This window comes from Mycteria americana, chromosome 25, assembly GCF_035582795.1.
Source record: "Mycteria americana isolate JAX WOST 10 ecotype Jacksonville Zoo and Gardens chromosome 25, USCA_MyAme_1.0, whole genome shotgun sequence".
Taxonomy (NCBI): Eukaryota; Metazoa; Chordata; class Aves; order Ciconiiformes; family Ciconiidae; genus Mycteria; species Mycteria americana.
In genome coordinates, this window is record NC_134389.1 from 191,401 (window position 1) to 212,337 (window position 20,937).

At 64.3% G+C, this 20,937-nt stretch overlaps 3 protein-coding genes across 5 annotated transcripts; all 3 read left to right on the forward strand.

Annotated features, from left to right (window-relative positions):
- The first annotated feature begins 3,389 nt into the window (after positions 1-3,389).
- TAGLN2 (transgelin 2) lies at positions 3,390-4,627 on the forward strand. The gene is made up of 4 exons (XM_075524986.1): positions 3,390-3,611; positions 3,688-3,862; positions 3,940-4,042; positions 4,118-4,627. Exons 1-4 carry the CDS (start codon positions 3,432-3,434, stop codon positions 4,257-4,259), a joined length of 600 nt encoding a protein of 199 aa, XP_075381101.1. The 5' UTR covers positions 3,390-3,431; the 3' UTR covers positions 4,260-4,627.
- Positions 4,628-5,359: 732 nt separating this feature from the next.
- CFAP45 (cilia and flagella associated protein 45) lies at positions 5,360-15,071 on the forward strand. Of its 2 annotated transcripts, none has more exons than XM_075524984.1 (12): positions 5,360-5,402; positions 5,496-5,606; positions 8,693-8,829; positions 10,884-11,025; positions 11,669-11,839; positions 12,101-12,279; positions 12,513-12,642; positions 12,944-13,090; positions 13,181-13,294; positions 13,584-13,777; positions 13,999-14,223; positions 14,426-15,071. In XM_075524984.1, exons 1-12 carry the CDS (start codon positions 5,400-5,402, stop codon positions 14,547-14,549), a joined length of 1,677 nt encoding a protein of 558 aa, XP_075381099.1. In that variant the 5' UTR covers positions 5,360-5,399; the 3' UTR covers positions 14,550-15,071. The 2 variants fall into 2 exon arrangements, with proteins under 2 accessions (XP_075381099.1, XP_075381100.1); XM_075524985.1 differs by lacking the exons at positions 5,360-5,402; positions 5,496-5,606 and adding exons at positions 5,882-5,921; positions 6,629-6,711.
- Positions 15,072-15,709: 638 nt separating this feature from the next.
- Positions 15,710-20,515, forward strand: VSIG8 (V-set and immunoglobulin domain containing 8). Of its 2 annotated transcripts, XM_075524992.1 has the most exons (7): positions 15,710-17,246; positions 17,687-17,862; positions 18,216-18,417; positions 18,517-18,681; positions 18,954-19,076; positions 19,219-19,354; positions 19,846-20,515. In XM_075524992.1, exons 1-7 carry the CDS (start codon positions 17,198-17,200, stop codon positions 20,015-20,017), a joined length of 1,023 nt encoding a protein of 340 aa, XP_075381107.1. In that variant the 5' UTR covers positions 15,710-17,197; the 3' UTR covers positions 20,018-20,515. The 2 variants fall into 2 exon arrangements, with proteins under 2 accessions (XP_075381107.1, XP_075381105.1); XM_075524990.1 differs by lacking the exon at positions 19,846-20,515 and having other exon boundaries at positions 19,201-19,536.
- The last annotated feature ends 422 nt before the right edge of the window (positions 20,516-20,937 follow it).

Below are 20,937 nucleotides of genomic sequence, written 5' to 3' on the forward strand. Positions count from 1 at the left end.
CAAGAGGGTGGCTGCTGAGCCCAAGCCAGATTTTGGGTGCTGAGGGGTGGGTGGGGTTGCAGGGACTCCGTGGTGGTGGCCCCGCTACCCGTTCCGGAGGCGGCCAGTGGCTTCGGGCCGAGGTTTTGTTTGTTGTTTTGGTCGTGCTTCCCATGGAGACAGAACTTGTGCAAGCGCCGTCGTCCCTCCCCGCGCCACCGGGGACAGCGCGGGTGCTGGGGACGCTGTGTCCCTGCAGGGCCTGCAGCCCCCCAAGCTGTCCCCATGCCACCGTGGCCAGGCCCTGGTTGTCCCCACCACCACGTTCCCTGCCACCATGGTGACTGTGACCCCTGCTACCGCAGCTGGGCCCTGTCACGATCACAGCCTTGTCCCCCACTGCCACCATGCCAGGCTCTGTCTCCACCATGGTCACCACAGCCCCCATATCGCCCTGACGCTACAGCCACCCTGTCCCCACCAACACCCTGACATTCCCTCGAACACTATGGCCAGCCTGTCCCTACCACAGCCACTCTGTCCCTGTCACCACAGCCACCCTGTCCCCACCACAGCCCCCCTATCCTCACCTCAGCCACCACAGCCACCCTGTCCCCACCACAGCCCGTCTATCCTCACCTCGGCCACCACAGCCATCCTGTCCTCACCAAAACCCCTCTGTCCCCCTGCCACCACGGCTGCCTTGTCCCCAACACAGCCCCTCTGTCCCCCTGCCACCACAGCCACCCTCTCCCCCACTGCCACCATGACCCCCTATGCCCCCCCCGGCCCCACTGCCCATCCCGGCCCGGGCCGGAGCCCCCTCCCCGCGGGGCCGCCGGGCGGGGCGGGGCGGGGCTGCCCGGGGCGCGGTGGCGGCGCGGCCCCGGCCCCGGCCCGGCGGACCCGCCCCGGGAGCGGGCGGTACCGGGCCGCCCCCGGCCGCGCTGACATCAGCCGTGAAAAGGGCGCGGGCGGCGGCATCCGCCACTGCCGCACCGGGACCGCGGGATCGGCGCCGCAGGTAGGGACGGGCGCGGGCAGCGCCCGCGGGCACCGGGCGGCAGGTGGGGACAGGGACCCGCGATCGGGATGGGGACCGGGATGGACACGGGGACCGGGACGGGACCGGCCAATCTGCCCTAAAATGGCCGGGGCCGCGCTGCCCCGGGGACCCGGAGCGGGACCGGTCCCCCGTGCTGCCCCCTCCCCCCCCCGCCCCGCCCCGCCGGGGTAACGGCTCTGGGCAGGGCCGGGCGCGGCGCCCGGGGAGCCGCCGGGACACGCGGCCGCGCCCGGGAAGCGGGACCCGGGTGCGGCTTCCGGCCCCGCCGCTCCGGGCGCCCCGGGGGCGCGTCCGTCCCGGGGCTGCGGTCCCTCGGAGCCGGCACGGCAACCCCGGCGCCGGGGCTGGGCCTCGTCCGAGCCCCGGTGCCCTCCTCGCTGGCCCCGGCGCCCTCCTCGCTGGCCCCGGCGTGGCCGTGTCCCGGCCAGGCTGGGTCCAGTCCTCTCCCTGGTGCCCCCCCGGTGCCTGCGGGGTCCCCAGCGCGGCTCTGTCCCAGCCGGGGGTCCTCTCCCCCCTGGTCTTAGGGGTCTTTGGGACCCCATGGTGGCCGTACCCTGGGTGCAGTCCCCTCCCTGCTGCCCCCGGGGTGTCTCGGGGGTCCCCAGGGTGGCCCTGTGCTGGCTGGGGTCCCCTCCCTACTGGCACTGGGGGAGGGGGTGTCTAAGGGGTCCCCAGGGTGGCTTGCTCCCAGCTGGGTTGGGTATAGTCCCCTCCCGGATGGCCCTAGGAGACCTATGGGGTCCTCAGGCTATCTCTGGGGACACCCGGGTGGCTGCATCCCAGCTGGGATCCCCTCCCCGCTGCCCCCGGCATGCCTGGAGGGTCCCCAGGTTGGCCGTGCCCCAGCTGGCCTGGGCATGGTCCTCTCCCTGGTGCCCCTGGGGCTGCCGTAGGCTCCCAGGGTGGCCGTGCCCCGGCTGGGCTGGGTGCAGCCCCTTCCCGCGGTGTCCCTGGGGTCCCCAGCGCGGCAGTGGCGCAGCTGGGCTGGGTCCGGCCCTCCCCTCCCGTCTGGGCAAGCCCCAGCTGTGTCGGGAAATCAGCCCTGTCTGCACGAATTTCAGCTCCTCTTTGTTTCCCAACCGGCTTGGCCCCTGGCCGGGCGCTCCCCATGCTCCGGGGAAGCCGGCTCCCTCCCTGCGGGGGCTGCCCGCACCCCAGCCCTCACCCCGGGGAGCCCATGGCAGCTGACAGCTTTGGGGGGACGTGCGGCTGGCCCGGGGCGGTCTGCAGTTGCAGGGTGGCCACAGCACTGAGGCTTCACACGGCCGTCCCGCTGCTGCTGCCGGCTTCCCCAGGGGCGTGGGGCTGATTTTCCTCCTGTCCTGAAGAGCTGGGGTGGCTCATCCCCTGGCTGCTCCTGGTGACAGGACCCCCGAGCCTGAAGCCAAGCATGTGACAGGGTCGAGCTCTGTCCCAAACAGCCTGTCCCAAACAGCCCACCCCAGGTGTGGGCTGGGCTGTCCCAGGCCGGCAGCTGCCACATGTCTCCAGATGTGGCAGGGCACCGGGGCTGGCAGGGGCACCCGCACCCCTGGGGGGAGCAGCACGTGCTCCTGCTTCTGCGTGCCAGGGTGCCCCCCAAATGCCAGGGGTGCGGGACTGGGCGCAGGAGGCAGCCCCATGTGCCCACCACGTCGCTGATGGGCAGAGAGGGTCCAGACCACCCCAAGGCTTGGAGCACCCCAGCTGCATGGGCAGGGCAGAGCTGATCCACTCATGTCCCCCCTGTGGGCACCTTGCACAACCTCCATCCTTCCCAGCACGGGTAGCACCAGCTCCGGTGGCACCTTGGCAAGGGCAGTGCCTGGCCACGGGACCCGCCAGGTCCGGCTCCCCTGCCAGGGTGGGGGCACTGCTGCCGGCAGCCCCGGGCCCTGTCCCGGATCTGGCACCCGGCCCGAGCAAACGGGTGAGCTTCACAAACAAGCTTCGACTGGCAGCGAGTGCCTGCCAAGTCCGCGTGTGCTTGGCAGGGCCGAGCTGCAGGGACAGGGATGCTCGGGGCAGGGGGTCTGGCCCCAGCACTGAGGGGCCATGGTGCTGCTCACCCTGCCCAGAGCCAAATTGCCCCATCGCCCTCGGGTGGGCACAGACCCAGCACCCGCTCCTGGCCGGCTGGGCAGGAAGCAGGCAGGGCAGGGCAGAGCCTGGGCAGTGCCTGGCATGGCCGATAAGGCTCTGCACCGGACGTCCAGGCAGCCTGGCCGGGCAGGATGGGGCTCTGCCATGCTGCTGGGGAGCAGCTACCGTGCCTGCTGTCACCCGCTGTCCTGAGAGGCTCCACCACGCCGCAGGCACAGGTCCATGTCTGTCCCGTGCCAGATGCCCCGGTGGCACCAGAGCCGCTGATGGGGGTCTGATCTCTGCAGACCCTCCTGCCGTCAGCATGGCAAACCGGGGACCGTCGTACGGCCTCAGCCGGGAGGTGCAGCAGAAGATCGACCGGCAGTACGACCCCGAGCTGGAGCAGGTCCTGGTGCGATGGATCCTGGCGCAGTGTGGTGGGGACGTTGCGCAGCCGGCGCCCGGCAGGGACGGCTTCCAGCAGTGGCTGAAGGATGGCACCGTGAGTACCCCCAGGGCTGGCTGGTGCCGGGGGCTGCCACGCCACACCACCTGACCCCCGGCTCCCTCCCGGCCAGGTGCTGTGCCAGCTCATCAACAGCCTGCACCCGCGGGGCCAGGGGCCAGTGGCCAAGATCCAGGCGTCTGCCATGGCCTTCAAGCAGATGGAGCAGATCTCGCAGTTCCTGCAGGCAGCCGAGCGCTACGGCATCGCCGCCACCGACATCTTCCAGACCGTCGACCTCTGGGAGGGTGAGCGGCTGGGTGGGTGCGGGCAACGGGGATAGGGATGGATGGGGACGGGACTGAGCCTGCCTGGGGCCTTGCAGGGAAGAACATGGCGTGCGTGCAGAGGACCCTGATGAACCTGGGCAGCCTGGCTGTGGCCAAGGGTGACGGGCTCTTCGTGGGAGACCCCAACTGGTTCCCCAAGTAGGTGGTGGGTGCTTGGGGGGGCTGCCAGGCTGTGGGGTCCCACAGGGATGCTGACACCCGCCGTGCCCGCAGGAAGTCACAGGAGAACCGGCGCGTCTTCTCCGAGGACAAGCTCAAGGAGGGCCAGAGCGTCATTGGGCTGCAGATGGGCACCAACCGGGGCGCCTCGCAGGCCGGCATGACAGGCTACGGCATGCCCCGCCAGATCCTCTGAGCGCCCGCACTGCCCCCCGGCTGCCCCCAGCACGGTCCCCCAAGGGCCCTGCCTGCGAGGGGCCCCCCGGGGCCGGCCCCCAAACTGCCTTAGCCCCCCCACCCCTGTGGACCAGCTGGCTGCCCCCCAGCCCGGGTGCCCGCCCCCCTGCCAGTATTTCCAGGACCAAAGTCTTTTTTTATTATTATTATTTGGCTGGGCATGGGCGGGGGGGGGGGGGGGCTGCTGTGCTGCCCCACCTGCCGCTGTGCCTGCACACACCCCACCCCACCCCCCCCCCAGTGCCTTGGGGGCCGCGGTGCCCCCCCAGCCCCGCCGCTGTGCTGGGGGGGCATCCCCCCGCACCCCAATAAACGGCTCTTCTTCTTTCCAGGCCTGGGCAGTTGTGATGGGGGCGGGCCTGGGCTGGCGGGGGGGGCACGGGGCCCCTGGGGGAGGGGAGGCCCCGGCGGGGAGAGGGGTGGGGGGACCCGGGCCCGGGGGTGGTTGGGGGGCCCCAGCCTGGGGGTGCAAGGACCCCCCTGCCTCGCCCCGCAGCATGGTGGCAAGAGGCCACGTGGATGGGCGGGGCTGGCATGAGGGGGCGGGGCTGGAGGGGCGGGGCAAGGGCTGGGGGCGGGGCCGTGTCTGGGAGGGGCGGGGCAGTCTCTGCTGACTCCCTGCCGGCCCCCGGGGGGGGGGGCGAAGGGCGTGGCTGGGCACGGGCCACGGCTCTGCCTGGCTCCCCGCGGCAGCCCCCACGCGTGTGGGACGGCCCGTGTGCACAGATACGTGCCGGTCCGCGCGAGCCCACCCGTGCGCACACGCGTGAGTCTCAGCTGTCGGTGTGCACAGGTGCGCACGCAGCCAGCGTGAACGCGCGTGAGCCTGCGGGTGTGCGCGCGGGGTGTGCCCGGCCACGCGGGCGGCCTGCACGCAGCCCCCGCGCGCACCAACCCGCGCGTGAACACGCACACACACCCACACACATACACCCCGCGCCCCCCACCATAGAGTGCCCTCCCGCCGCCCAGCGCGGCGCTCCGGCCTCAGCCCCGCCCCCGTGCGCACGCTCGGGAACGCCCCGCCCGCGCGGCGGTTGCCAGGGGAGCGGGGGGGGCGTTGCCATGGCGGCGGTCGGCGGCCGCCGAGCGGAGCGGGATGGTGAGCACGGCCTGTCGCGGTGCGCCGGGCCCCGGGCCCTCCTCCCGGCGTCCCCCCCGCCGCAGCCCGTTCACTGCCCCTCTTCCCCCGCAGCCCGCCAGCGTCCCCGTACCCCCCAGGCGTGCCCCCAGCCAGCCCCGCAGCCGGTACGGGAGGAGGGCCCGGAGCACCGCCGTGGATGAGCTGCTGTTTGGGGAGAGCCGGGTAAGGGGGCCGGGATACCGGGGGGCACCACCGGCTGCCCGACCCCCTGCACCGGCCAGGGCCACGGTGGGGGTTTGGGTGGCCGGGACCTCACTGGGCCAGAGCCAGCCCCATCCCGCCCGGGCACTGTGGTGCTGGGGTCCTGCCCGGTGCTCCTCAGCCCCGGCTCGGGCACCCTCTGGGTGGGGAGCTCCCGGTGCCTCGGCGCCCCGCATCTCTTCTGCCGGCCCTCATCCCGCCCTGCTCACACCGGCTCGATTGCCAGAGGCTCTTCACCGTATTGCCTCCGTGGTCCCTGTTTTCCAAACCTCCCAGGTGACGGACGCTGTCACACCCTTCGACAGCCCTCCCTGGGCCCTGCCACCTCCACGCTCTTAATTCCTTGCCCTGCTGTGGGAGCCTGAGGTTCAGTTCCTTCTGGGAAGGTGTGAAATCCATGCCTGCCTCCTGGGAGGATGCCAAGGCCAGCGGACCAGGGGGCTGCATGTGCCTCCATCCTCCTTGATGCCACAAGCTTCCACTTTTCACAGGGTAATTAGTTAATTAGTGAGATAAAGGAGGCTCAGGAGGTGAGACACTCGCTAAAGGAGAGGAACTGGTGTTACGGAATCTGTGCGTTAGACAGCAGTTATTTCATGTGGGGTATATCATTGGAGTCCTTGGAGCAGGGGCTGGAAGCTTCCAGAGCAGCTCGTTGCCAACATATGTAGACTTTCATCAGGGAGCTACGAAATCAGTCCCCTTGGAGACAAGGCAGAACTGCAGCAGGTCTCTGACCTCCTGGCCGGATGCCCTGGCCATTGAGAGAGGAGATAAACAGAGAGCAACAGCTCTTTCCTCTCTGGTCTTGTAAGGAAAAGGCTCGCTTCCTCCGCACTGTCCACGGCTCCCACAGGAGAGCCCAGGGGAGAGCTGCAGCTGCTGCCACCATGGTGGACGATGGCATTTTCCAGGCAAGGGTGATGTTTTGGACGTCCTTCCCCTGCTGCTGCTTCCCTCACCTCCTTTATTGACTCTCCCAGGTGCTCTCCCCATGGCAGGTTGGGTTTATGGCTGCAGCCATTGGCTCTCCCCACCCTCTGTGTCGTCTTTGGAACAGATCAAGGTACAAGGCCCAGGCTGGACACTGCTGGGAGTTTGGGCCATCTCGCATTTGCTGTCTCTTCGGCTGATAAAACGTTGGGGGTATCTCCGCTGGGGCTGTGGTGGGCGGCTGGCTGCCGTGAGGGGACCTTGCTGTGTTCGAGGCACTTGTCCCTCCGCGGGGGTGTGTGTTTGCGGCTGCAATTTCCTCTCCTGGGTCTTGTCGCTTGAAACAAATCTGTCCGAAGAGACTTGCCAAAACCCTTTGGCTTTTCAGAGGAGAGGAAGGAAGCATGTAATGAAGATTACCTCCGCTCCCAACTGGAGGCTGCGCGGACAGTTTGCCTCGTGGGGCAGGAGGTTGGGAGCACTCCCAGCAAGCAACCTGCTCCAGGGCTGCCAGGTCCGTGTGCCTCGGATGCCCTGTGAGCCAAGGAGCCCCGGGCAGGTTTATGATCTGTTATCTCAGAGGCCTTCAAGGCAGTTAGATAAAAATGTCGTAATGGTCATATGGGTGTTAATTGAGTTCCTTGAGATTAATCCAGGTCTAGTCCAAGGAGTTCTCCTGGCTTTGGGGACAACGTGCAAGCTGGCTGCGGTGAATAACACTATTATCTTTGTTTGCATGGGTGTTTCGGTGCCAAACCCTTTAATTCAACAGCTCACACTTGGGGCCCACAGTGGCTGGGAAGCTGCTCTGGTAGCTGCCGTGCTGGGCTGCGGGAGGGCCCGTGGTTTGGGGTCATCAGACCCGTAAAATGGAAATATTGCCAGCAGCAAGTTCCCAGGGAACTGCTCAGCGCCTGGCCGGCTGTAGGATTTGTTCCAGCAGTTGCTTAGGATTTTAAAGCTGAACTAGCAAATAGAAGTTTTGCTGAACTAGCAAATAGAAGTTCCCCCCAACTAGCAAGGGAAACCACACATCTGTGTGTACCTTAGATTAGCTCTTGTGGTTCCCTGACCCGGGTGAGGATTTCGCTGGGATGCCTACGCTGTGGTTGGGCTCGGGGAAGCAACCTTGGACTTGGGAAGCCAAACCCGTCCTGCTGGGCTCGGGTCTTCTGGCCAGGGACTGTTCCGCTCAGCTGCTGGCGCTTTGCTCTGCAGACCAGGGCCTGCTCCGAAATGCTCCTTGCCGTGGGATTGCCAGCGGCCCCGGCAGGGCTTCACCCCAGGGTGGACGGAACGCCTGCTCCTGTCTATTGGAGACTCTGCGGCCCGATCGCAGGTTCCCGTGGGGTGGCCCCACGCGTGTTCAGGACATCCCTCAGCCGCTCCCACCCCTCCAGGGGCACCCAGCGCCCACCCTGCCCGGGGGGTGTGGAGCGGGGTCCCTGAGTCACCTCGCAGCCAGGGGATGGTTCACTAGGTGGCAGTCTCGGCTCGAGCAAAGGGACCGGCTGTACTGGGAGGACTGGTTTCTGCCCAGTGCCGTCGGCCGGCTGATTGCCCTGCAAGGCCAGACCTTGAGCTGTCCCTGATTCCTCTTCCCCAGGACACCCCTGCCAGCCCCCAGCGAGTTTGGGTCAGTCAGGGTTGGTTTTACCTGAGTCCGTGGGGCTCAGCAGGACAGAGGTGCCGGTAGCCACGGGTGAGCAGAGCAGGGGCAGCTGCCACCAGCTCAAGGTAGCCAAGATGATGCTTGAGCATTTGTGGGGTCTTGCCTTGAGCAAGCAGCTATCAGCTCATTGTTTAGTTCAGATCTAGGTGAGAGACTGATGCCCAGATTTTTATAGTGAAAACAGCGCTAGAGGTATTTTTGGTTCTCCCCATGTCCTCATCAGGCCTTTGGAGCTGGGGCTGCTGAGGCAAAAAACCCTTCCCGTGCCCAGACTTTGCTGGTCTTGGTGGTGTGAGAGGGTGTTTGTCGGAAAGCATCCCGAGCTCACGGGAACCTGGGGCCTCTCGTGCACAGAGCACCTCTGTGCCCAGGAGCCGGGGGCAGAGAGCTGAGCACAGGGCGGTGGCAGGAAAGCCATAGGAAACACTGTCCTTTCTTGCAGAGCCTGCAGCAGTCGCGCTCTGGCAGCCCCATTGTGATCCTTCAGGATGTGCAGACTGCCCCAAAAGTGTCACCCGCTGGCGGGCACAAGCCCGAGACCATCCGTCTCGTCACCAAGGACTTCATCCGTGACCTCGTGTAAGTCTGTGCCCGAGTGGCAGCTCTGAGGAGCTTTTGGGACCTGTCGTGTCTGTCACAGCACTGTCTCGGTGCACAGAGCTTGTCCTGCTGTTTGCCGGGACATCTCGGGGGAGGAGGGATGGGCAGCAGCACTTCAATACGCCTGGCTTGGGTGGCAATGGAGCCAGCGAGTGCTGAGCACCGGGCATTTCACAGAGGCACTGAATCATCATAAGAACCAGTAAAAAGCAACATAAAACCTTCTCAGCAGCTAGAAAAGCTCCTTCTGGGCTGAACAGCCCCCCAGGGTGGCACCTGCCCCCCATCACATATCAAACGCTGCCTCCCATGCCCTGACACTGAAAAGCCCCGTGTAAGAAAGGCAGTGGAGCATCGCCTGCAGCCCCTGCGCACCAGGAGCTGTGTGTTTCTCTACAGGGATGTTTTATAAGCAAGGTTGAACTGTAAGAACCCTGGTCCTAATTACTACACCTCATTAAGAGCCTGCAGCACATAGACGAGAATAGGGCCATTATCCCAGCCAGCTCCAATTTAGCCTCATTTTGACCTCCCTAAATTTTCCTTGTAGTTGTCGCTCAGTGCGAGGTTCATCTTCGCTTCCTGTTTTGAACCTCCGAGTAATGCTCTTACACCCCATAAAACGTGACACCCGCCCCGCGGATGGTTCGGGTTTGGGTTTTGTGGAGAGTGAAACGGCACAGAGGCACTGGTTCAGGCTTTTGAGGCTGGCACCTGGTTTTATACGTTCACATTCTTATTTAGGCCTGCTGATGAAGCTGAGGGCCAATTTCCAGATGTGTCGCACAGCCACAGCTCCAGCTGAAGCTAATGGAAACTGTTTGTGCTAGTTTAATTCCTGAAAATCAGGCCCTAGACATCCCAGGCTGGTCACCCAAATACTGAGACGACTAAAGCAGTGGCCACTGTATCATTACATTTATTAGTGCCGTTGTGACCATTAGCCATTCTTTAAAGCGTCCTGGAATCCGATGCTGTGATGCAGCTCTTGAACAATCATTATACAGGTATCTGTTCATATTCACAAGGGTGGATGAAAGGTGACACGCAATAATAATGAGTAAATTCTTAGTCCTGAACATCTTCAAAGTGCTCTATGCATTTGGTTAATATATGCTCCTACACCACACGCGTCACCATGGTATCTGAGTAATACAAAGAGTAATTAACTCCTTACAACTCCCCTGGAAAACAGCCCCGTATTATTATCCACATTTTTACAAGTGGGGAAATGGGGGCACCAAGAGCTTCGGTGATTTCCTCTAAACCACAGCATGAGTCACGGGCAGAGTTCGTAGCTCTGCAGTGTCCTGCAGAGCCAGGGTGACGGCTGGAGGGACGCCTGCCAGTGCTGGGAGGGGAGAGGGTGCTCTGTGTTTGGGCAGTGTGGCGTTTCCTCATCTTGTGCCGGGTGGATTCCCGGATCAGTGGACCCAAAGCTGAGCTGTGCTGTGCAGATCTGGAGCTGGAGCAGGCTGAGTGTCGTTAAGCAGAGTGAAAAGGCAGCTTCTGCTCCCCAAAATCTGTCCGCATGGAACAGAGGTTTCAGTCTGGCACGCAGGAGCAGCAACAGTCAGTCTAGGGGCAGGGATGAGCAGCATGTCCCACTGGAAAAGGGGTCAGGGCAGTGGTCAAAATTTTCCCAAATGAGGGCTGGGAAAGTCAAGTCGGACTGAAATACTTTCAGCATTTTTTTATTGGGGCTGACTAGGCCCATGCTGAACATTTTGGGGTTTTCCCGGGAGGCCCCTGGCCACCCCGCTGAGCATCCTGTCCCCGTGCATCACAGTGTGGTGCTGCTTTCACTGCACTTTCTGTTTCTTCCTGCCCCCCGACCGGGAGAGTTGGGTCCCCACAGCTCAGGCGCTTCCTGCATTGCTCTTTGGTGACTCCTGGTCACAGAGCCGCCCCTGCCGCCCCTGGTGAGGGCAGCCCAGGCAGCTCCCATGGCCAGGCAGGGAGGTCAGCGGGGCAGGGAACGGAGGGAGCTGTTGGAGACTCCACACCACTGACTGCTCTCTCTCTGTGCTCAGCATCCCTGCAGAGAACCCAGCAGCATCCCTCATTATTGGCCGGGAGGATTTCCAGCGCATTAAAGAAGCAGCTCGAGTCCTGACCAAGGAGGAGCGTGAGGCCAAGCTGGCAGCCCTCAAAGCAGAGAAGGAAGCCATTCTCGTAGGCACTTCCCCTCCTGCCCCTTCTTTCCCTGCTTGCTGACAGGGTCTTGGGCTGCGGGTGGAGATGGATGCATGCAGGTAGAGCCAACCTTGTGGATCAGAGACATGCCAGCTGGGGCTGTCCCCAAGAGCTCTGCTCAGGGGCCACCACCTTCATCCCTCTTTCACTCACGTTTTGGTGCGCCCATCGCTGCTGGGGCAGCGTGCAGGGGAGGCAGCACGGCTGTGTGTCTCGGGTCTCCTCTGATCCCTAGCCCAGGAAGGGCTGTGTGTGATCCCTGGGCTTGCCCAGTCCGTGGGTGGGGAAGGAATCCCACACTGGTTGCGTCCAGCAGTCCCTCACTGGTTGCTCCCCCAGCCTGCGGTGACCCTGGAGGCTGTGATGAAGCCTCTGTGTTGCGTTTCTGCCACCCTGCAAAGGGAGTGGGGTGTCTTAACAGGGGTGTGGGAAGGGGCTACCCAGCCCCTGTGCCATGGCTGGAGGAGCCTGCTGTGCCCCTCGGCTCCATGCCAGGGACGCAGTGCAGTGGAGAGTGCCCCTCATGAGTGACGCTGCCCTGCAGCACCCTCGGGCAAGCTCAGCCTCGCAGGGCTGCCCCAGGAAGGCATCCAGCTTTCGGCAGCCCTGCCTGTCCCCCCAGGAGGCAGTGAGTGAGCGCAAGAGCGCGGCGAAGCAAAAGGCTGTCCTGCAGCAGCAGACGGGGAAGCTGAGTGAGCTGGAGGAGGAGGCACGGGAGCGGGCCCAGTACCTGCTGCAGCGGGCGAGCAGGATGCGCTTGGAGCAGGAAGATGAGATCAAGGAGTTCAGCGAGGTAGGGCCAGGGGCTCCCTCGTGTCACCCCACACCGCAGGACCTTCTGCAGATGTTAAGACCTGCCTGAGCTGCCTGCTCAGACAGGCTGCTGAGAGCCCCTGTGAGCTCCACCTGGCCACTCTAGACCTAAACCCTGCTCTACTTGTTGTTGCCCAGGGTCTTCCTCTCCTTCCCTTTTCCCCCTCCTTGTCTGTGTGTCTGTCCCTGCTGCCGCTGCCAAGTCTGGCTCAGAGACCAGGGAGACCTTTTGTCCCCACAGCTGATCCTCGGTGCCAAGTGCCACATGATCCGCGACATGCAGATCCTCGAGAAGCAGCTCATCGCAAAAGAGCTGGCGGAAGAAGAGAAGCGCCTGGCCAAGATGATGGAGGTGGAGAGGAAAAAGGCCGAGGAGATGCAGGAGGAACTGGAGCGCAGGAGGAAGCAGGAGCTGATCAGGTTTGCAAAAGGGTCCCTCTTCCCCGCAGAAGCATCCGTCCTCTTCCCAGGCCTTGTGCAGGAGCTGGGATAACCTATGGCTGCCAGCTTCACATGGCAGCACGCCTCCCCGTCACAGTGACTGGACTGGGCAGCACAAGGCAGCAAAAACACCACCCGATGTCCGTGCTGGCATTTCTGCTTCTGGGAGTGGGACAGAGACGGAGGGAAACCTTCCGCTCTCTTCTTTCCAGAGGGAGGCAGGAGCTTGTGAAGCAGATGGAGCAGAATGCGGAGGAGCAGGCTATGAGAGCTGAGCAACGGGACCAGGAGGCACAGGAGCTGCTGGAGTATTTGGAGCAGCTGAAGATCGAGGACCTGAAGGTGCGACCAGTGACCTGCCGGGGAGCAGAGGGGGCTGGAGTTAGATTTTTCACCTTGTTGGAAGGGTGACCCAGTGCTGGGTAAGTCAGACTTGGTGTGTAGAGACAACAGTCGGCAGAATTAAAGCTCTGGTCTTTTGGGGAAGTTCAGGCATCCTCAGAAAGTGACCCAAGCTGCTGAGCCCTCCCTCACCCTGAGTGTGCTGGTGGTCCCTCAGGAAGACACAGAGGGAGGAGTGGAGGGAGCGCTCAGTGCTGCGGCGCTTGTCCTGTCACTCTTGGACCCTCTGCACTGTTTTCAGGACTTGGAGCGGAGACAGGAGCAACAGAAGAAAATCCAGGCTGAGATTAAACGCATCAACGACGAGAACCAGCGGCGCAGGGAGGAGCAGCGGGAGCAGGAGAGGATGGCGGACGAACGAGTGCTTGAGTACCAGAGACAGAAAATGGTAATAGACTGAGTGTGTGCAGCACTGGCATAGGTTCAGCAGGCAGCAGAGGTGCTGCAGGGAGCTGTCATGAGGCTCTGTCTGATGCAGGAGCGTGAGGCTGAGTTCGAAGCTGAGCAGGAGAGAATCCGTCGGGAGAAGGAGAAGGAGACGGCACGCTTGAGGGCCATGCAAGAGAGGGCCCAGGACCACCAGGCAGAGCAGGTGAGAGGCTTGCTGACACACGATGTGCTCCCATGCTGGCTCACTGGCCACATTCCTCGTCACCACCTTCCTCGTCACCACCCCAGCAAAGTGGAAGCTCTCCTGGATGTGGTGGGTCTACTGGGATGTTGCAGGTCTGGACCAGCACCTGGAGCCAGGTGGTGTCCTGGAGCAGGACTGGCCGTAGCGCTGGGAGAGGCAAAACCACAGTCATGTGCTTCCATACTTACCCCCCCTGAGGGAAGCCCTCCACAACCCCTCCGGCGTCACCACTGTCGGCCTTTGGCAGGACGCGCTGAGGGCCAAGCGCAGCCAAGAGGCTGCTGAGCGAGAGTGGCGGCGCAAGGAGAAGGAGGTGGCGCAGAGGAAGGCCGAGATGGAGCAGATGCTGAAGCGGAGCCGCCTGGAGCAGATTGCCCAGCGGGAGCACAGCATGGCCATGCAGGTGCAGCAGGACCGCCACGAGTTCGAGAGGATCCTCAGGTGAGAGGGACAGTGCTAGGAGCTCACTGGCGACATGGCCGGGCCCTGCCTTGCGAAATGGGGCCAAGGGATGGGTGAGATGGTGGCAGGGGGGCTGTCAAGGGGCAGCGACAAGTCAGCACCGTCGGTGGCTCTGGTGCTGGCCGAGGCCCCGTGGCCAAGTTATTGGCACATACAGGGGCTGAAGCAGGGCCTTTCATCTGCCCTGAGCTCTCCCGCAGGGCCCAGCGGGAGCAGATGGAGAAGGAGAAGGCAGAGGAAGCGCGGAGGGCAGGTCTGCAGCTCGCCCATGCTAACGATGTCCGGCGCCAGATGCGGGAGCGTCAGCAGCAGCTGGCACAGGAGCGGGTGGCCACCTTCGAGGAGTGCCAGCGGCTGGAGGAGGAGGCCCGCCAGCGCAGCCAGCGCATCGCCCAGCTCAAGCAGCAGAAGATGCAGGAGCTCAGGTGATGTGCTGCCAGTGGCCGCTTACTTCCCTGGTTCCCTGCATGTCCCCAAGTCCCTCCTGGCTTCCCGCCATCTCCTGACCCCTGGGCCACCTCACAGGTTCCTCTGCATCCTCATCAAGTAGGACCCGCTCCAGGGCCACAGTCCTAAAGCTTGGCTCTGGTGTAGCAGAGGGTGCCTGATGATTTCTTTCCCCTGCAGAGCCTCCGGCATCCCTGAGAAGTACTGCGCCCAGGTGGAGTGGAGGGCTCTGAGCCGAGCAAGTGCAGCCCCTGGTCAGGCTCAGCCCCATGAGGAGCAGAGCTCCAGTTCCCCAGCGACTTAGGGGTTTCCATTTTCTTAGGCTGAATTTTCTATGAACAGAGATGTTTATGGAGCAGATGGTGTCTTTCATCCTTCTCTCACTTGGGGTCGCAGGCCGGGAGCTGCCCTTGGGGCTGAAGTACCCCAAAGGCTCATTGTCTGACCTGCCCCGCTCCCAGCACAGAGATCACCCCTTGCTCATCTCCCCACATCTGCTGGGAGAGAGATGTCAGAGTTGGCCCGTGTCATCGGAGGGGCCAGGAGTGTCTGCAGGCCCTCAGCACAGCTCGGTGTCACCACCGAAGCAGCTCGGAGCAGGGTGGGTGTTCCCAGCCTGCACAGGATGGTTCAGGTGGGGTCCCCATGAGCCAGGCGGGCTCTTCTCCACACAGCCCTGGCCCTGGCTGCCTGCAGCTGCATCAGCCCTGGCAGTGCTACCTTCTCACCGAGATGTCACCTCCAGCCCCTGTGGCAGTGGCCTTCTTCAGGGGCAAAGCAAAGAGACTGGAGCATGATGCAAACATTTAAAATCCAGCTTCAGAGGGCCAGGATCCTGTAGGAGTGGCTCTGATTAATTGTCAGAGCAGCTGAAAAATAAGGAGAGCCAGCAAAGGAGAGACTGCCCAGGGCAGGGGGACAGCTTGGAGGACTCTGCTGGGTTAGTGGGGAGGACGAATGCCGTAGCCTCTTGTTATCTCTTCCCTGTCTTCTCCAGCTGATGTGTGTCCCCATGTTGTGACGGAGCCAGGCACGGCGGGGCTGTGCTGTCCCTTTTGGGGCAGGGGCTGAAAGGCATTGCTGGTGCTGCATGGCATCTGTCACCCAATCTCAAGCAAGCCCCTTGTGGCCACCGAGCTCTCCGGATCCTCTGGGGCCTCGGCATCCATGGCCAACCTAGAAAGAATCTGCGGTGCTCTGCGCCAGGCTCAGCTGCCCACACCTCCATCCCCGGTCCCCAGTGGCCACGTGCGGGCCGTGTCACTCGGTTACCACTTCAGCTAGGCAGTCACAGCCTTGTTCTAGGCCAAGCTCAGCCCAGAGGGTTTCAAAGCCACTGTGCCGGCCACGCTGAAGGGGCTGTGACCACCAGCGGGCAGCCAGCCGGGGTGGAGTGGCTTCCCCACCCTTCCTGTGTGAGTGGGGCTCCCTGTGCCGAGGAATGCAGGAGTCACCAGCCAGGGAGCCAGCGCTGTGCCGGCAAGGAGCCCCAAGCCACGGTGAGCCACAGCCTGTCATGGCAGGAACAGCCCCCATCACGGTGGGAATGGCCCCTGCCACGCGGGAACAGCCCTGGCAGGCGGCACCCCTCGCCGCGCCGGTGCTGCCCCAGGGCCAGGCAGCGCACGGGGCCCCAAAATCACAGATGCAGCGAAGCGTGTGCTGGGCTCAGCCCCGATTCCCAGCACGGGGCCGGTAAGGGTTAACTGGCAGCGGTGAGCTCAGCTTGGGGCCAGTAAATGGAGCAGCTCTTGGCCCCGGGGAGTGTTTGGGACCGGCTAGGCGGTGCTGCCAAGCCGGCTGGGGCAGTCGCGGTCTGGAAAGCACCGGTATGGCAGAGCTGTGCCACAGGGCATTGCACGGGTGAGCCGGACATGGGGCCTGACCCTGGCCCACAGCACCAGAGCAGACCAGTGTGGGGGCTCAGCCCCTCCAAGGGACACAGGCATGGAGAATGCCCACGGCTGGGGCTTCCCATGGGGCTGAGCATCCCCAGCATGGCCCTGACAGCTGCTGCTGAGCATCCCTGTCCCCAGCTCCTCCATCCACTGCCGAGCATCCCTGTCCCCAGCTCCTCCATCAGCTGCAGAGCACCCCTGTCCCCAGCTCCCGCCCTCAGATCCCAGCAGGTTTCGGCCCCTCTCTTCCTCCCCTCCAGCTGTCCCAGCCTCCTCCCACCACACTGTACGTCCCCCTCCGCTGTGCTAAGCATGGCCCAAGGTGCGCTGCCCCTGATGCTGCCGTGCCACCATGTCCCCGTGCAGTGAGCCATGGCTTGGAGCACCAGCCAGGCCTCTGCACTGTATGTCAGCGGTGCCACCAGCATGGGCTTGGTGGGTGCCACAGTCCCCACATGGCTCGCTGAGGGGGCAGGACCGGAGGAGGGATGTGCAGGAGCTTAAGCCCATGGTCAAACCACACCTTTAAGCTCTTCCCCGAGTCCTGCCCCAAGACCAAACTCCTTTCAGGACCTGCGTGGGGCCGAGCTGGCACTTCCATGCGGCTGCAGTACTCAGCCAGGCTTGGGCTGCTCCCGCAGGGTCCCAAGCAGCCTTTTCCCACCAGCCACACTCATCAGGCCAGTGCCAACACCAGGGTGCCAGCCACTGGGCACCGTGGGGTCCACAGCCCCCCGATCCCTGCTCCACTGCTCTGGGTGCCCCAGAGCACGATGGTGGCCCCTGCCCACGCTGCCTGCAGTGGTCTCCAGCCCGGGTCTGGCTGGATGGGAGCCCATAGCATGGCGATGCTTAATTACCAGGTAGGGAGTGGAGCAGGGCGGCATCACTCACGCACAGCTTGGAGCCACTCAGTCATCCCAAAGGCATCCGCCCCACAGGGAGGAGCACCCAGGCCCAGCATGTAAAAGCAGCCCCGAACACCGGCTGCCTTGTCGCCTCAGAGCCTCCTCCGCTCCCGCTCCTCCTCACTGCCCGGCACGGCTGCAGCGTCATGGCAGGGCACGGCGCCAGCCTGCTCCTGCTCCTGGGTCTCATGCCAGGTAGGCACTGATGGTTCTCTGCACTTGGACCTGCTCCTGCAGCAATGCCGCCAAGGATGGAGGGGTCCCTGCCCAGCCGCAAGGCACCCCAGGGTGCCGGGTGCACCCCATGGTCAGCAGAGCACCTGCAGCTGGGGCTGGTCCTGCCCCAACACCCATCTGTGTTGGCCAGAGCCGGGTGGGTGACACTGAGCCCACCACATCCCTTTGTCCCTGATGCAGCTTCATGGGACCCAGCGGGTGCCAACCCTGATGAGTGCTCAATCCCACTGGGACACCCAGCCCCTGCGGGTGCCCGACCCTGGCAGATGGGTCCCTGCCCCATCCCTGCTCCCTGCTGTTAGGGTGCTGTGTGACATGGGGTCAGGGTGCATTGGGGCACAGGTTTGGGGTGCCCCTGTGCTCCCCGGCCGGTGTGACAGGTGCCGTTCTTTCCCCAGCTCTCCTCCTGGCCGTCAGGATCAACAGCAAGGGCCGGGAGGTGCTGTACCTGGCCAAGGGCGACTCGGTGAAGCTGGGCTGCCCCTACATCCTCGAGCCTGAAGACAACGGTCCCCAGGGCGTGGGCATCGAGTGGATCCAGATCACGCCCGAGCGGACCAGCCCGGAGAACGTGGTGAGTGTCACTCGTCCCGGCAGCTGCCATCCCACCATGCAGGCAGGGCTGGGATGGACCAGATGGAGCCCAGACGAGCAGGCAGGACAGACGAGGTCTGGCAGGGCAGTGAAGGACCTGGCAGGGCAGGGAAGAACCAGGCAGAGCAGGCAGGACTTGGAAGGACCAGACAAAACCCGGCAGAGCAGGCAGGACAGGCAAGGTCTGGCAGGGAAGGGGAAGGTCCAGGTAGGGCAGGCAGGGGCAGGCAGAGCCGGGCAGGCACTGGGCAGTGCATTTCCCTCCCCAGCTGGCAGCCCCGGGTTCCCCCACCCAGCCCAGCCCAGCCCAGTCTCCCCACTTGCTCCCCCCAGTTCCTGTCCTACCATGACCACCACGTCAACTACGGCAGCGGCTCAGGGCTGCAGGACCGGGTGGCCTTCGTGGAGAAGGACCCCAGCCAGTACGACGCCTCCATCCGCCTGGCCGACCTGCAGGTCTCTGACACCGGCACCTACCAGTGCCGGGTGAAGAAAAACACTGTGGCCGTGCATGAGGTCATCGTCACTGTGCAAGGTGAGCCCCCCACCCTCCTCCTCCCCGCCGTGTCCCCTTCCTGGGCACCCCGGCTGGCCCCTGGTGGCCCTGGTGGTGACAGCGTCCCTTTCCCTGCAGAGAAACCAGCCACCCCGCAGTGCTGGACCGAGGGGGAGATAATAGAGGGGAGCAGCATCCTGCTGCGGTGCTACAGCCGGGGGGGCACCTCCCCGCTTGCCTACCAGTGGGCCAAGCTGGCTGACGGCTTCAGCGGGGGACGCCTGCCCTCCGGCACCATCCAAGGTGCGTGCTGGCGGGACTCTGCCCACCCAGGGGGAGGAGGGGAAACCTGGGTGTGGCAGATGCTCATGGGGGGGGTGTCCCTGTCTGTGGGTGCCCATGGCTGTGTGCACCCAGGTACGTGGGTGTCCGTGTGCACCTGTGTTCATGGGTGTCCACGTCTGTTTGTGCCCTTGTCTGTGTGCGCCCATGTCCCTGTGCACCCGTATCCGAGGGTGCAGGTGCTGGCAGGGGTGCGCCGGTGGGGCTGATGAGGCCATCTCTCCCTGCTGCAGGACGTGCTCCTGGCGACCTGTTAATCCGTAGCCTGTCAGAGGTGCACACCGGCGTCTACCAGTGCCGTGTCACCAACCGTGTGGGCTACTCCGTGTGCCAGATCAACCTCAGCCCTGCGCCAAGTAAGTGCCACCGCGGGGGGGGACAGCACAGGCAGGGTGCTGCCGGGGGCTGGCTCTGCATGCCAGGGTGCTACCGGGGACATGGTGACCAGTGGGCAGCCGGCGGGGAGGTCGGCGGTGACAGGCTGTGCTCCCGCGGCAGGAGGAAGGCAGGCGGGCATCATCGTGGGCTCCATCCTGGGCTCCCTCCTGCTCCTCAGCCTGCTTGGGCTCCTCATCTGGGCGCTGATCTGCCGCTACCGTCGGAAGGAGTGCCAGCGGACCTGCAGTGACTGCAGGTGAGGGGCACGGGGGCAAGGGACGGGCACAGGGCCAGAGGGCACCAGCAGGTGCCATGGGGCACTGATGAGCATCACTGGGCACTACTGGGTTCCGATGGGCAGCCATGGGCGCTGCTGGGTGCCACCAGGCAGTGATGGCCACCACGGGTCACCTGTGGGTACCACCAGACAATGATGGGGACTGACGGGCACCGATGAGCACCAATGAGTGCTGATAGGCACCCCTGGGAACTGTCAGGTACCAATGGACCCTGATGAGCACCGGTGGGTGCCGTCAGGTACTGATGGGTGCCAGAAGGCACCGGCAGGTGCTGATGAGTGCCACTAGGCACTGTCTGGCAGTGGTGGAAAACAGTGGGGTGCCAACGGGTGCCACTGGGCACGGCCAGGCACTGCTGAGCATTGGTGGGCACTGATGGGTGCTGAGGAGGGCCACCGGGCACCGCTGAGCACTGATGGGTGCCGCTGGGGCTCCCCTCTGCCCGTAGGAGCAGCACAGGCGGCACCATGACCCGCACCTGCAACGTCTGCGCCCACCACAGCTACTCACCCCACGGCATCAGCTACATGCAGTGCCAGCACGGCGACGGCGATGAGCGGGCGGCCGCCCTCATGTGCAACGAGGGCATCCGGCACCAGGTCGCCTGCCCGGCGCTGTAACCCCCCGCCGGCCTCACGCCCGCCCCCGATTCGGCTCCGCAGGGGGAGCGACCGCGAGCCCAGAGCCAGTGGCACCTCCGGGATCCGGTGCTAAGCGGCGCAGGGCTGCACTGCCGGGGCTCGCCCTGCAAATTGAAGTCAGGAATCCAGCTCCCTCCTTCCCCCCGAAACAGCCCCGGCTTCCAGCAAACTTCGTTTGGGTTCATCAGTCTGTTTTGTTGCTTTTCTTTTTTTTTTTTTTGGCCCCTTTTTTTGTATGTCCCCCCTGCCACAGCCCGGCTCTCGGGGCTGCTCCCGGCCCCGCTCCCGGAGGCATCCCTCGCTAATGCAGCAATATTTATTTCTCTCCGGCCCGTCCCCTCGGTGTCGAGCTGGGACACGGCAGCCCCGCATCGCCCAAACCGGCTGCCCGGCAGCCTCCCGCCTCCGGCCCGGTGCCGCCGGCACCCCCGCATTGGCTTTAGCAATTGGGTGTTATTCGAGATGAGACGCCATTGGCACCAGGATTTACAGTTTGGAACAAGAGAAAAATGAAAAGAAATAAACTAAAGTGAATTCAACGCTGTCCTGTCGTGCCTCGCCTCCCGCCGGCGGGACAGCCCAGAAAAGGGGCAGCTGCCGGCCCCGGCACAGCGCTCGGGAAGGTCCCGGGGAGTCGGCAGCACCAATTCACCAGAGCGGTGGAGGAAAGCTCATCCCGGGACGGGTCAGTTAACGCCACGGCAGCAGCAGGGCACCCACCCAGCGCGCTCCTGGCAGCGCCCGTCCCGGCGTCCCCATGCGGACGCTGCTGACACAACCCCGCGGCACCCATGGGTGCTCTCTGGGGCTGCTGCCAGGGCATGCTGCCATGCGGCTGCGGCTGCCCCACGCCAGCCGGGACGCCGGGCGAGCCAGGACGGGTCGGGGAGCCATCGCCT

Coding starts and splice junctions, on each gene's coding strand:
- CFAP45 (XM_075524984.1), top strand. Junction 11,026..11,668: donor CAGAGAAGGAAGCCATTCTC/GTAGGCACTTCC, acceptor CTGTCCCCCCAG/GAGGCAGTGAGTGAGCGCAA. Junction 13,091..13,180: donor AGTACCAGAGACAGAAAATG/GTAATAGACTGA, acceptor TGTCTGATGCAG/GAGCGTGAGGCTGAGTTCGA.
- VSIG8 (XM_075524992.1), top strand. CDS start 17,198: ATGGCAGGGCACGGCGCCAGCCTGCTCCTGCTCCTGGGTCTCATGCCA. Junction 17,863..18,215: donor GGACCAGCCCGGAGAACGTG/GTGAGTGTCACT, acceptor TGCTCCCCCCAG/TTCCTGTCCTACCATGACCA. Junction 19,355..19,845: donor CGGACCTGCAGTGACTGCAG/GTGAGGGGCACG, acceptor CTCTGCCCGTAG/GAGCAGCACAGGCGGCACCA.
- TAGLN2 (XM_075524986.1), top strand. CDS start 3,432: ATGGCAAACCGGGGACCGTCGTACGGCCTCAGCCGGGAGGTGCAGCAG. Junction 3,863..3,939: donor GACCGTCGACCTCTGGGAGG/GTGAGCGGCTGG, acceptor GGGGCCTTGCAG/GGAAGAACATGGCGTGCGTG. Junction 4,043..4,117: donor GACCCCAACTGGTTCCCCAA/GTAGGTGGTGGG, acceptor CCGTGCCCGCAG/GAAGTCACAGGAGAACCGGC.